Source organism: Pelophylax lessonae (assembly GCF_965119305.1).
Source record: "Pelophylax lessonae genome assembly, chromosome: 9".
NCBI lineage: Eukaryota > Metazoa > Chordata > Amphibia > Anura > Ranidae > Pelophylax > Pelophylax lessonae.
In genome coordinates this window covers 204121955-204137579 of record NC_138776.1, presented here as the reverse complement: position 1 = coordinate 204137579, position 15625 = coordinate 204121955, and the positions used below count along the sequence as shown (strand labels likewise).

The 15625-nt window shown below is 40.0% G+C and overlaps 1 protein-coding gene across 1 annotated transcript in view; it reads right to left on the bottom strand.

Moving 5' to 3' along the window:
• The window catches only part of SH2D4B (SH2 domain containing 4B), a 449800-nt gene extending 434449 nt beyond the window's left edge, over positions 1-15351 (bottom strand). The window contains exon 1 of the mRNA XM_082266823.1: positions 14983-15351. Within this exon, the coding sequence (XP_082122949.1) occupies positions 14983-15166 (184 nt within the window). The 5' untranslated portion in view covers positions 15167-15351. The remainder of the gene's footprint in view (positions 1-14982) is intronic.
• Between the last annotated feature and the right edge of the window lie 274 nt (positions 15352-15625).

Sequence of the window (15625 nt, the reverse complement as noted above, 5' to 3'; positions counted from 1 at the left end):
CTGTACTAATAACACTAGCAGGGAAGGAGTTAACCAAGGGGCAATCAAAGGGTTAGATGTATGCCTAAGGGGTGTTTTCTAACTGTGGGGGGATGAGCTTATGGAATCCTCACAGGGACCTGTGTCCCTAAATAGGAGGAACACAGGAGCCATGTGATGATTACTGAGAGGACAACGGTTTGCTGTGTCTACAACAGCAGACCCCCAATCTCTTTCCACAGGGAACGATCATGGGTGCCCAGCGGCAATTGCGGCCATTGGCCCCCGAGCCTCAGCTTCCCTGCTGGTGAATAGGCACGCTTACAGCACCCCTATGATTGCTCCCGCAAACTGCCATACAGGTACAGAGATTTGCGGGAACCTGCCAAAGAATATCGTCGGTGGCTGGTCGGCAAGTGGTTAAAGTATACGTTTGTTCAAAATAAAAATAATACCGTATTTTCCGGCGTAAAAGACGACCCCCTAATTTTCAAGTTAAACTATATAAGACTAGCCCCCTTCCGAAGCAAGGCAACACCATTGAAAAACATCAGATTTCTCATAGCTCTCCAAGGTACCCCAAGTACTGTCATACATGTAATCTCTCATAATATCTCCAAGGTACCCTAAGTATAAGTATTACCTGTAGATGTAATCTCAAGACGCTGGCTGTGTGGGAATCCTGTACCGGTATACCGTATGTACCGTAGCTTCAGCTACATACAGTATACCGCGCTGAGCAAATCACAGTGGGCGATGTATTCTATTATTGAATGCAAAGCCTGCTCGGATTGGCAGTCATTGAGTCAGAGAGGTGGGCTGATGTTACTCCGCCAATCTGAGCAGGCTTTGCATTCAATAATAGAATACATCGCTCTCCCTGCCTGTATGTAGCCGAAGCTACGGTACATACTGTATACCGGTACAGGATTCCCACACAGCCAGCATCTTGAGAGATTACATCTACCGGTAATACTTATACTTAGGTTACCTTGGAGATATTATACTCGGCGTATAAGAAGAACCAAAATGGGGGATTTTTTTGAGGTTCAAAAGTAGTCTTATACGCCAGTAATATTAATATATGCACATTTTTTGCTGGCAATATTTTCTTCTTAGGAGCCCGCAGAGCATTGTACCCACAAAGAGCAGATTGCGGGGTTCAATGTAAGGCTTCGGCAGACTCTCACTACAGCTGTATACCTGTACCTCCTGTACTGGAAGACAGTTACTGAAGAGCAGGAAGAATCAATGAATTATGAGGGTGCTCATCAGCGCCCTCACAGTTCATTGAGAATTACAACCATCTGCCGCGGTGGCAGAGGAGACTTGTTGTTCATTCATTTACTGATAACTGTGAATGAGTGACGCAGCTGTGTGGGTGGAGCCCTGCGCAACTGCACTATTTTTAATTGTGACAGGGAATGCAGAGAGAGAGGATCCCCTGCCCACTGTCACAATGGGGGGATCAGGGGTGTGCGGGGCTGCTGCTTTAGTAGCATGTTATATATTACACCCTGAATACGTGTATAACAAGTAAATGTGAACTTAGCCTTTAAAGGTAAAGGATGTATTCTATAAATGCATGTATTCTAAGTCTTTACATGATTAAATTCAAGAAAGAAAAGTTTCATAACATTTAAAAAGAGGAATCTAAAAATAGATAAAAACCAGTAAAATACATTTAGATATTTTTTTAACTTTAAATTGCATTGATTGCTAAACCTTTATTGTTTTTATTTTTGAGTGGTAAGCAGTTAGAGCTTCTGTCTGGTTTTATTGTGCTACTAAGGTCAGGACCCTGCATTTACTATATCTGGTCCTCCATAGGTTTCCAAAGCAAGCAAAGTCCTTTCTTGTATTAAGAGAGACATGGACTCCAGAGAGAGAGAGATATAATTTTTTTCCCCTGTACAAATCATTAGTAAGACCTCATCTGGAATATGCAGTTCAGTTTTGGGCACCAGTTCTTAAAAAGGATATCAGGGAACTGGAGAAAGTGCAGAGAAGGGCAACCAAACTGATGAGAGGCATGAAGGAGCTCAGCTATGAGGAAAGATTAGAGGAACTGAATTTATTCTCTCTTGAGAAGAGGAGATTAAGGGGGGATATGATCAACATGTATAAATACATAAGGGGTCCATATACGGAACTTGGTGTTGAGTTATTTACTTTAAGGTCATCACAGAGGACAAGAGCGCACTCTTTACGTCTAGAGGAAAAGAGATTTCATCTCCAAATACGGAAAGGTTTCTTCACAGTAAGAGCTGTGCAAATGTGGAATAGACTCCCTCCAGAGGTGGTTCTGGCTAGCTCAGTAGATTGCTTTAAAAAAGGCCTGGATGCTTTCCTAGATGTATGTAATATAACTGGGTACTAATATTTATAGGTAAAGTTGATCCAGGGAATAGCTGATTGCCTCTCGTGGGATCAGGAAGGATTTTTCCCCCTGCTGTAGCAAATTGAATCATGCTTTGCTGGAGTTTTCGCCTCCCTCTTGATCAGCTGTGGGTATAGGATTGGTGTATATAAGATTGTATATATTTTTTCCACCTTTTATTGGTTGAACTAGATACACGTGTTTTTTTTTTTCTTAACCTAACTATGTTACTATGTAGCAGTACACAGAACATGGAAATGCAATTATTTTAGTAAATATTAACTGCTAAATACCTTTTCTCATTAGCAGTATATAGCAGTCTTGTGAATTCTATCAGTGTCTAGTAAAAGCTTGTAGGAGTAGTTTTTATTCTACACTGCGTATCCTTTGAGGCTGCAAGGACCCCTGACCCTCTGTCTGGACAGTGCTGATCACATGCACCCTCCCAAGAAAAAAAAAAAAAAAACTCTCTAGCAATACACACCAAACTGAGCATGTGCAAAGTGACTCCAAAGGCTCTGTTCTATCAGGAGATGGATTGGGGACAGTGGAAGAATTGGAAGGTCAGAGAAGACAGGATCAAACAGCATTTTTACACAAGTATAACAAGCATGATTTACTGTATATACACACTGCTTTTACTGTTGTGGGCTAAGTAACACTTGAACTGCTACCCGTGCCCCCAAAAGATAGAGTCATGCTTTCTAAGTGAGCAGTGCCACTGGGTCTGAAAGTTAGTGAAATCCCAAATTTTGAGTTGTCACAAGAATATGGATAGAGAGAAAAACATACAATGGGAATGATTAAAGATGGTCAAAAAGGGCAATGCCCTCACTTTGGAGAGATTGCCTCTGATCTCTTCCTGTTGTGTCTACAGGGCAGCATGAGCTTTAACTGTTAAAAACTCTATCCGAAACAAAAAGAAGCAAAATAGACTTTTGATATACTTTAAAGTGTAACTATAGGCAAAATAAAAATTGCATATCCGATGCAGTCTGTCAGTGGCATTAACACAGTATTGGAATGTCAGGAATATATCAAATTACTATTTGTATGTATTTATACTCCGTTTTATTGATGATCTCTAATGATATTGTAGATCTTTTTTTTTTTCTATGTATTTTTGTATGTGGTTTTTCATGTAATAAATAATGTATTTTTTATATACATTGTGTATCTCTTTAAAGTCCTACAGGCCTTTAGTTTCTGTCTTTGTATGCATTATCACAGTAGTTTTTGCTGTTCCAAACCCTTCCATGGTATCGTTTTCTAGCTATTGATTTGCTGTGAATCCTGTTCATACTGCAGCATTGTTTCCCTGTGAACAATGTCGTTTTAAATGGACTTTAAGGGCTCATTCTCACCATCTGTGCTGAGCTGCATTGATCGGCACAGATCAATGCGTGCTTAGCACTAAGACACATAGAACACAATTGTTTTCTATGTACCTTGTTCACACCATAATGGTGCCGTGAGGTGTGAGGCACTGCATGCATATGCAGCAGGTCTAATTTTTTATGCAATACAACTCACGGCACCACAGCTCATCCGAATGTGATGAAGTGCATAAACTTCAATGAAATGCCATTTTGTGATATTTCAATAGATAAAAAATAATAATTGTAGACATTGTGTAAAAAACAACAATACAGCTAACACTTTTTAAACAGTTGGAGCAACAATTGTTCTACTGGAATGATTGTTTAAACCAATGATGGCGAACGTTGGCAACCCAGATATTTGGGAACTACATTTCCCATGATGCTCAAATACACTGCAGAGTGCATGAGCATCATGGGAAATGTAGTTCCAAAACATCTGGGGTGCAAAGGTTCGCCATCACTGGTTTAACCGCTTGCCGACCGCCGCACGTCTATTTACTGCGGCGATCAGCCCCTCACAGGCAAAGCGACGTAGGTCTACGTTGCTAGCCTGTGAGGCTCTAGGGAGCGAGCACGTGTGTCACGGACCCCCCCCCCCGCGCGTGTGCCCGGCGGACCCGATGTCCACCGGGCACTCGCGATCGTCCGTTACACCGGAAGAAAGGCAGGCGGCTAAATAAAGCCGCCTGTCATTCTTCCCTGTGTAAGAATGGAGATCACACGGTTCTACTATGTAGGACAGTTGATCTCTGTTCTTACACTAGTAGCCACAGCCAATCACAGTTAGAAACACGCCCCTAGGGACACACTTAACCCCTCCCTCTCCAATAGAGTTAACTCGTTCACTGGCAGTGTCATTTTTGCAGTAACAGTGCATATGTATAGCACTGATTACTGTAGAAATGTCACTGATAGCCCCAAAAGTGTCAAAAATGTCAGTCAAGGGTCCGATCTGTCCGCCGCAATGTCGCAGTCCCACAAAAAAAAATCGCAGATCGCCGCCATTACTCGTTAAAAAAAAGAACAACAATAATGACAAAAATCTTTCCCTTAGTTAGTAAACGCAATAACTTTTGCGCAAACCAATCAAAATACGCTTTTTGCAATTTTTTTTACCAATAATAGTTAGCATAAAACAAATTGGCCTAAAATGTTAAAAAATTTAGATTTTGACATTTTTTTTTGTGGGAATTTCATATAAAAAAATTTGAAAAATATTGTTATTTTTGCAAAATTGAGGCTCTTTTTTTGTTTATAGCGCATGATCAAAAAATCGCACAGGTGATCAAATACCACCAAAAGAAAGCTCTGTTTGTGGGAAAAAAAGGACGTCAAATTCATTTAGGTACAGCGTCGCACGACCGCGCAATTGTCCGTTAAAGTCAAGCAGTGCCAAATCGCAAAATAGGCCCTGGTCAGGAAGGGGGTAAAATCTTCCGGGGCTTAAGTGGTTAAACCATATGAATGAAGGATGAATGTAAACACTCTTGTCAGTGTGAAATTGTTTGACACAATCCCTGTAACTGCCTTTTCTGGACCCCTTGGCTTCTTAAAGGGAGTGTAACCATAATAAACCTACTGGCAGGATCAACACAGGATCCACAATTAAATAAAAAAATATATATTGTCAAAAGTATTGGGATTGCTATCCACAAGGTTTAGGAGTGTGTCTGAGGGAATGTTTGATCATTCTTCCAGAAGCGCATTTGTCAGGTTAGGCACCGATGTGGACTAGAAGGCCTCGCTTGTAGTCTCCGCTCTAATTCATCCCAAAGGTGTTCTATTGGGTTGAGACCAGTCAAGTTCCTTCACCCCAAACTCACTCATTCATGTCTTTATGGACCTTGCTTTGTGCACTGGTCCAAATCATTTGGTGGAGGGAGGATTATGGTGTGGGGTTGTTTTTCAGGGGTTGGGCTTGGCCCCTTTAGTTCCTGTGAAGGGAATTCTTAAGGCGTCAGCATAGCAAGACATTTTGGACAATTTCATGCTCCCGACTTTGTGGGAACCGTTTGGGGATGGCCCCTTCCTGTTCCAACATGTGCGCCAGTGCACAAAGCAAGGTCCACAAAAACATGGATAAGTGAGTTTGGGGTGGAGGAGCTTGACTGGCCTGCACAGAGTCCTGACCTTAACCTGATAAAGTATATTTGGGGTGAATCAGAGCGGAGACTGCGAGCCAGGCCTTCTCGTCCAACATCAGTGACTGACCTCACAAATGTAAGAATGGTCAAACATTCTAATAGACACACTCCTAAACCTTGTGGACAGCCTTCCCAGAAGAGATGAAGCTGTTATAGCTACAAAGGGTGGGCCAACTCAATAATGAACTCTAAGTTTTTAGAAAAGCAAAAACTATTGTGTTAATGCTACTGACACACGGCTTCAAATAAGTCATATTTAATTATACACATAATTACACTCTGAAAACAAATGAATTATAGAACAATAAAAAATTGTTAAACCAAATGTAGCGCCACTCCCAAAGGAACTGCTTGACAGCTTGGGTTCTCTAGGGGTAGCTGGGAACTGTCTGCATATCTGAGGCCCCATATCTGTAGACCATAGGGCAGCCTTTAGCAGCTGGTTCCCTTTCGGTTTTAGATAACTATCAGTCCCTAATAAGGTCTTTACTCACAGTATCCCAGGAGCTTTCTGCCACCAAGTTTTTACAGGTAGATCCTTAATGAGGAAAATGGCAAAGTCCTCCTTCAGACCTGGACTCTGAAAAATTGTCCTTTAGCACAGGTCTTTCCTTTTCCACAGGCCCTTAACACAGCAAATGCAGAAGCCCAAAAGGTAGTATCTTGTCCTAGTGATACTTTTTTCTAGGGGCAAAAGCCTCAGGAGTACTGGAACCCTTCCTGATGAGGAAAGAACAATCTGCTCAGGCCTCCTGTCTATTTGTCACCCTCTCAGCCACCTTCTGGATACCCCTCCTCTGGCATTGGCCAGGGTATGATAAATATTCAGCTGATCATTTGATTCTCCCTCCTTATGTTCTGGAAGCTTCTTCCAACGGCAGGGGGAATTAATCAAACTCTCACCTCAGAAATCCTGAGCAGATGAAAACAATCAACAACCACTCCACTCACTATAGTGGAGCCAAAAACTAAATTTACCTAACAACCTAACTGGAAGGGCACCACATCCAGTCTTATTTAAAAAAGCAGCATAAAGGTCAATGGCAACCTATACTAAAAACCAAAGAAAATTCCTAGCTCAACTTACAGACTAGCCTGAAACCAACCGAATTATCATGTCTAACAGTATGCATTAAAAACAGGGGTTTAATTTGCACACATACGCAAATACATGCATAAGCTGCAGAGCCTCCAACAGGGGCTCTCAAAATTTAGAGTTAGGACTGCAGACAATACTGGGGTTCCATGAAGAGGCTCTGCAGCTTATGCATGTATTTGCAAATGTGTGCAAACGAAACCCCTTTTTTAACCCATACTGTTCGATAGGATAATTTGGTTGGTTGGTTGCACTTTGGTCAGTAAGTTGAGCTGCAAATTTTCTTTGGTTTTGTTTGACATCGCCCTTCCATGGTTAGGGAAATCTCTTCAATATGCTCAGAACCTGTATTCAAATTCAAAGTAGTGTCACTTTAAGGGCCCAACTGCTTATGCATAGACAGGGAAATCTAAGGGTGCATACATTGCCAAAAAAAAGAAAAAAGACTCCACTGGCTTTACAAAGTATGTAACATATGTAATAGGGACCGACCGATTATCGGCGGGACGATAATCACTTTTCCCTATATATTGATATCGGCCCCAAAACTTGCCAATATTACCAATATTGCCGTCATTGCGTATGTTGCCCCATGCGCCTCCGCGCACTGGGCCTAGCCTTCTGCCTTCTGCCCTCGCCTTGGACAGCCTCGTCTGGAGTCAGGAGTCTCTCGAGAGTGTATAAAACAGCCATACACCCACCCACAGGGTGCCAGCAAGCCAGCCACCCACCACAGGATGCCAGCCAGCCACCCACCCACCACAGGGTGCCAGCCAACAATTTAACACAGAGGGCAAGCAGGGCAGCCACCCACCACAGGGTGTCAGAAAGCCAGCCATCCACCACAGGGTGCCAGCAAGCCAGCCTCCCACCACAGGATGCCAGCAAGCCAGCCACCCACTACAGGGTGCCAGACAGCCAGCCATCCACCACAGTGTGCCAGAAAGCCACCCGCCCATCACAGGGTGCCAGACAGCCAGCCATCCACCACAGTGTGCCAGAAAGCCACCCGCCCATCACAAGGTGCCAGACAGCCAGCCATCCACCACAGGGTGCCAGACAGTCAGCCACCAGCCACAGGGAGTCAGACAGCCAGTCACCCACCACAGGGTGCCAGCCAACCATCTGGAAGAGAAGGATGCTGCAAAAAGAGAAACATTTCCAAAAAAGGCAACGGACAGAATAGAAACTTCATCATGGTCTAATAGATGCCATGTTCAGTGTTTTATTGGGGCCTCATGCAAAGGATTCTTCTGAATCTGCAATAATGGCCTCACCATCTTCACCTCCATGGGCCCTTAGTCCATTGTATATAATCCTACTTGTGTATTCATCATAGCCCCCCCCCCCCCTTTTTTTTCAAAATAAATATGTTTTACTACAAACTTGTATAAACTCAATCTTTTGCCTATAAAGTCCCACCGCTTGCTTGGTTTGAGGCACCAAAACTCCAGAAATACTAGATTTAATCATTGCAGACAGTGAGTGCACTACTGCAGCAGTTTGTGTAAATATTGTTTTGGGGAGCCTTTAGTTATTATTTTCCCAGCACTTTATTTTTCACAGTTGTCTACAGTCGTCTACTCTTCTAGGACTTGTTCGTTCACATAATGTGAAACTGATGTACCTGCAAGTGAAAGCTGTGTAGTTTTCCTATCAGTTTTCATGCAGGTAAGCGACAGTTTTCATGCAGGTAAACCAACATTAACATGTTCAGTACCAGATTTGTGCCAAAAATTGTCTTTATTTTTCAAAACTTTAAATGTACAAAATATCGACCCATAACGGCCGATACTGATACTTTGTGACCAAAATATCGGTATCGGCCCTAAAAAAAACATATAGGTCTAGCTTTAATATGTAATAACCCCTTCAACCCCATTGTCCCTTTAACTGGGCTATGACCCAATGACCAATGTTATTGACTGTCACAGTGGTCACATATAAGAAGCTGGTCCTGCCAGCTCCAGCTAATTACCAGAGATGGGCAGCTGTATTTCACAAAGAAAGTCAAAGCCACCTGTCAATCAAACAGCTGGGTGGATCCCAGAACCAATTGGTACATGGTTGCTTCAGTAAACAGTCAACCATCCAGAATCCCACACAGGGGAGGACTGGGCCAGGGGGTAGGGGGGAAACTGCCCCTGGGCTGCTCTGATGCCCTGTAAAAAGGCTGCACCACTTCTTCCACAGACATGCCTAAATTAATCCTGGTGAAGAGAAGTAAAAAGTCCCCAGCTGACATACTGAGTGCAGGATGAAGAAAAGGACAGAGAGCAGACCCCCCCCCACCCCCCAGCATGGATAATGTAAACTGTGTCCAAGCAGAAGCCAGTTCCATGCCCCACTGGAGACTCTCCCCCAGTTAGCCCCAACCAAGCTGTCCCAGCTCCCACCAACTGCCCTCTGCTGGCCATGTTGGGAACCTGGATTCGGCCGGTGGGTAGAGAGTACCTGGAGCTGAGCTTCAGCCTGGAATGGGGTTCAGAAGGAGGCCGGGAAGAGGGAGAGTGGGAGGGGGACTGAGTCGCTGCACCACGGCCCTCTGAATAATACTTGCCCCCTGGACCGAAAGTTGCCAGTCAGCCCCTGATCCCACATGTCTTAAAATTTGTAGGGCATAAAGGTAACATGACTACTCTGATTGTAGCATCACGCTAGAAAGAGGACAGAGAGATTGTCTTGCTGCATTTTTTCTGCTTTTTCATTAGGGAGCCATTAGAGATTTGGAATGGTTAGACATTTGGAGACAAGGGTGTTGAGCTTCATTACACCTGCTATATAATCTGGTTAGTGTGATTTAGCACAAAAGGTAACAAGATAGAGAAGTTGCCAGCACAATACAACAGTTTCAAAAATATATTGCAAAAAACTTGTCATGTCATAAAAGTCAAAAAGACAATGTTTCTGGATCCTGCATGGCCCCTTTTTCAGGGCAATAGTGTTACTTCTCTATATTAGTATCTGGATCCTTACATGGCACCATCCATTGCAATCACTTCAAGCACCCTGTTGGTGGTTACACTGATCATGCACTGTAAGGACTCAAAACAAGATTTGAAACAAGGAAAGGTAGGAAAAAAGGCATATCAGCACATTGTGGATAGATTTAGTTTGGCACAACATTCACATGGACATTTTGTTAAACAACTATTCATAGACACTTTGTCATATATATTAGAGCTGCACGATTCTGGCCAAAATGAGAATCACGATTTTTTTGCTTGGAATACAGATCACGATTCTCTGTGTAAAATCTTTTACATTATAAACAAAATTGGGATAATTTTACGGTTTTGTTTTATTTTTTTTATTTTTTTATTCATTAAAGTGTATTAATTGCGTTTGAAAGACTGCTGCGCAAATACAGTGTGACATAAAAATTTACAACAATCCCCATTTTATTCTGCAGGGTCTCTGCTAAAAAAAAAATATATAAATGTTTGGGGGTTCTTACTACTTTTCTAGGAAAAATAAACTGATCTAACTTGCAAGCAACAAGTGTAGGAAAAAAGTTTAGTCTTTAAGAGGTTAAACTTTCTTCCTCCGGCAGAAGGAAAGAAAAGATACAATGTAATCATTTGTGTTTACAGTTCAGTGGGAGACTAATGCTGATAGGCTTTTGCTGGAGGCTCTTTTTTTTTTTTTTTTTGACAGCTGCTCCCTCACAGCTATGTAAAGAATCGAGCAAGTGTCATGTTAAGATTGTCAGGGGGAGTGAATCGCGATCTCGATTCTGTTAGCTCTAATATATATATATATATATATATATATATATATATATATACTGTATACATGTTGATTGATTTACATTGAATGATTTGGATATAATCATTACAGCATGCAGTGTACAAGCATCTAAGATTAAAACCATCGATACTCATGTTAGGTATGCATACTGTACATACCAGGGGAGAAGATTCATTTGAGGGCCATCATTTCAGAATAATGGCCAAGCTGTAAAACTTGTAAATGCATCACCTATTTACAAGTTTGAGAATCTGAATTTCACCATTTTGCATTCAATTTGGAGCTTACAATAAAACAATATTTGTTTTTATCTGTATTTGTTAAATATATCACTGCAATTTTTTTTTATTATTTCTGTCCAAAAAAAAAACTGTTAAGCCAGCAAGAAATCTTGTAAGCTGAAAATTTCCTGTACTTACCTCTGGACTGTTATCAGTTAGCATTGTGCCTTGCTATCTCTGTGAACTACAAACCCCCCTCCCCCTCCTAGAGAAGAAAGGGAGATGTCATGTAGTCTACGTTCTGTAGTATTCACACACTCCCTGTCCTAGAGTAACAACACTACTCACGATTGTCACCCTAGGACAGGAAGTGAGTTAATGACTTTATTTACCTGGATTAGCAGGTTAAAGTAAAAAAAAGCGTGAAAAGGAAAAATAATGCACCAACCATATCTAAGGACTGGTAAACTGCAATACTATCAATTTTTGTTCTTGGGTTTAGATAAGATTTAGGTAAATGCACTCTCATATTTTTTATTCGATTGAAAAGTTGGAGATATATAGTGTACCTACTACAAATAATTTTGCTCTGATCAACATTTAAGCAAGACTCTTGGGTTGTACAAAAAACAATAATAATATCTATAAATTGTATATAACCTCTGTTATACAAGAAATCTATGACTTGGAGGATCTAAATTGGGTCCATTTGTTGCATTTTTATTTTGCACATAGAAAAAATGGTCTTGCTGGGGGTTGAGCGCTGTACCTACAAGCCAATTAGAACTGGCTTTGTGTCCCGAGGTAGCCGTCCTTGAGGTGGATGGCGGGGCTGGGGGGGTGGGGGGGGTACCCTTCCTTTACACTTCAGCTTTAATATCCCCACACGTGTCTTATTGTATTCCCTTTCTCTGAATAGGTTTTTCCATATGCTAGGGTTGCTAGTACAATATTTGTACATTGATATCATATCCCCCCTCAATAATCGTCTCTTCTCCAGAGAGAATAAGTTCAGTGCTTGTAGTCTTTCCTCATAGCCGATGTCCTCAATTCCCCTAATTATTTTTGTTGCCCTTCTCTGGACTTTCTCCAGTTCCAGCACATCCTTCCTGAGGACCGGTGCCCAGAACTGGACAGCATACTCCAGATGTGGCCGGACCAGAGTCTTGTAGAGCGGGAGAATAATCTCTTTATTTCTGGAGTGAATCCCCTTTTTTATACATCCCAGTATTCTGTTGGCTTTGCTTGCAGCGGCTTGGCATTGCATGCCACTGCCAAGCCTGTTGTCTACCAGCACCCCCAGGTCCTTTTCCATCCTAGACTCACCCAGAGGTTCCCCCCCTAGTGAGTAGCTTGCTTTCTGGTTTCTGGCCCCCAAGTGCATTACTTTACATTTTTCAACATTAAACCTCATCTGCCATGTAGTTGCCCACCCCATTATTGTTTTATCTGTACCTGCCTAAATTGGCAGAACGACTTGTAAACCGTTCTTACGTTCGTACGTATACCATAAAAACTTTTGATGGAAAAAAAATGGTCTAGCAGTGAAATGGTTTATTTGCACTTGAGTAGAAATAAGCCTATCAAAAACACTTTTCTGTGTATTCCAGGGAGCTTAGCTCCTATGAGTGATGACTAGACCGTAATATCATTTTATATACGCCACTAAGCTGCTCACATGTTGCATAGCAACAGGTACACAATGTAATTCTGTAAATCTAATGAAAATATTGGTATCATATAAAGGGATGCGTTGCTTCAAAGATGTTTATTGTGCTAGCAAGGTTAGTCTAAGTTCAAACATGACTTGCATTATTGAACCAAAGTTTCGACTATTTATTTTATCTTAGACATGAACATTTTATCTTGCCTTCAACTAACCTAATCTTCACATGTCCTTTATTTTATGTGTCTTTTCCATAAAGCAAAGCTTTTATGAAAAAAAAAACAATGTTGGTTGATGGTCTTAGACTTTGTAAGGAAAAAAATTATTTTATTGCACATATATTCATTAAAAATCAAACAAAATAATAAATAATTCCTTGACATTTCCTTGGCTGCATCTACAGTAATGGACAGGATTTGAAAGCTTAACAATGAAATAAAAAATGTTGGTACATATTGCTACTAAGATACTGTCCATTTTCTGACATTAGTGACTACCGCAGCGATGCAGAAGGAATGTTTGTAGAAATCAACTAGTCTCGTATGGTGCATGTCTACATGATGTTATGATGAAATACAAGAGTTTTGACATTTATATGAAAGTAAGGCCAAACAAATAATCTAAAATTCAATAGCTTTTGCAGAGAATTCATATATATAGTCAATTGAATATATATTTTAATCTCCTGTTGATGAAGATATATTCTACTTATCAGAATATTATTTTCAGAAACTTTCGATACTGGTCACTTTTATGTATTTTTGCACTTGTTCTATTTTTGATGAAAGCATATTCTATTTACCAAAATAATCCTTTCAGTAATTTTCGATGCTTGTAACCCTTGCGCATTTTTTGTATCTGTTCTACTTTTTTGAAAAACTTTAATACAAATATATATAAAAAAAGAAAAAAAATATATATATATATATGTGTATATATATATATATATATATATATATATATATATATATATATATATTAATCTTATAGCAAATGTTCTTTATTAGTCCTGTTCTGCTCAGTCTCTGAGGACTATTTCTTTCTCATAATTTTGAATCTGGACATCTACTTTTAGATCATATACTTAATGCTTTCTCAATTTTGGCATATGAATATACAGTACATGACTGTGACCAAAGTTCATAGTTTAATCATTTTGAATCTCAGCTTTAATATTTAATTTAAAGTGAGGCAATATTATTTATAACATAGTTTTATTTTAATTTTTTTACATGGGCAGATGCAGCCTTGTTAAAAAAATGGATTTAAGCCTATATCCTAATGTGCAGTTTTGCGCCAGTGAAGACTACGTCAGCCAATGCAAATAACTAACCAGTGGATGCAGATGCTTTGTATGAATGTGTTTGAAACTTACATTAAATGTATATTCATATCAAAAACTTTTTTAGACCAAAGAAAATTGAAATCCTATGCAAAGATTAATTTCTGTCTTTGTCTGTGCTGGGTATATTCACCTACTTTATTGGTTCTGGTGAACCCTAATGCTGAGCTATATCATGATGGGACATCCAAAACTTTACATTTGTCACCTGAACAACAGGTAAGAGGAAAGCTTCCAATGAAGACACCTGTTTTGCTGACTGTAAAAAAAAAAACTAGTTTTGGCTATATGTATATATATATATATATATATATATATATATATATATATACTTTAATAGAAAATAAACCATTAAATCAATTATTATTTTTATCATTGGCACTTTTACCAGTTTTATAAAATATTCAGCCCTATAGGATACTTTTGTCAAATTGAAAGCAAACAAAAGATATGATTATAATAATAACATAAAATAAAAATAAAATATAAATAAAATAAAATAAAAATAAAATAACAAAAATACATGAAATAAGACAAATGAACCTTCATGAACGTGGGCATGAAAAGTATGCTTTCAGAGGCATCTGATATTTTACATATGAAGATTTCACACAGCTGCATGTTAGTCAATGTGCCCATGCACATGCAGGCCTTTAAGCGTATATTTGCGGATATTATTAATGGGTGTGAAAAAAATTACAACACATTTCCCGTAGAAGCATCTTTGCACTTACTCCTGTGTATACACGCATAAATGGATATAAATGCATTTTTGAGGCAAAAATAAATGAATATTCTAAACAACAGAATTCATTTACATGCATACACTTTTAAACACCATGCGAATGTAAATCTGCATAAACACGCACAATTAGGCGTCCAAAACAAGGATTTTTAAGCTGGCATTTTCTACCAGCTTCTTGCAGAACGATCAAGCGTACTTAGGAATATTTTATTACGCCCAGGGTCAAAAAGATTATATTTTCCAATCCAAGTGTTGTCCTAATTTCAAAATAACTTACTGTGTTGGAACTTGGCTTTGATCTTCATTTTTGATTCCTCCTTGTCCAGAAGTTTGTCCCATTCATTCCAACGTCTTATTTGCTCTTCCCTCATTTTGTAGAAGAGGATTTGTCTCTGTTCCTCATTCAGCTCAGCCAAAAGATCAGGATCAATGTACATATCCTTTAAAATCTGCTGCAACATGATGGTAGGGAATCCTTTTTATGATCAAACTCACAAAGATAAACTTATTCCCACCAAAGTCCTGCCACTGTCATACTTCCATTTTCACAACTTGTGAATGAAGGGCATCACTAGAGTGAACATCATGGAGAATTAAATAGGGATCTAAAAACAAAGTTATTAGAAAACTAAACTGACAATGAAAACGCTTTAGACGAGGCTATAAAAACATCAAGTAAAAATGCAAAAGCCTCAGGTGAAAAGGGTAACTCTAAAAGGCAGAACACACCTCGCTATGGTTGGTTTGTTTCTGGCTTTGAAGCAATGTGTGCTCAGGATAACAATGTTTTCAGTGATGTCATGGTTAAAGTAACAGCTACACCGGCAATATCCATGTCAAAGCTGTTCGGCCTTTGGCAACTGATCTCTGGTGACAGACAGGAAGGCTTGGTTTTGTACTGGGTGCCATATGATTACTGC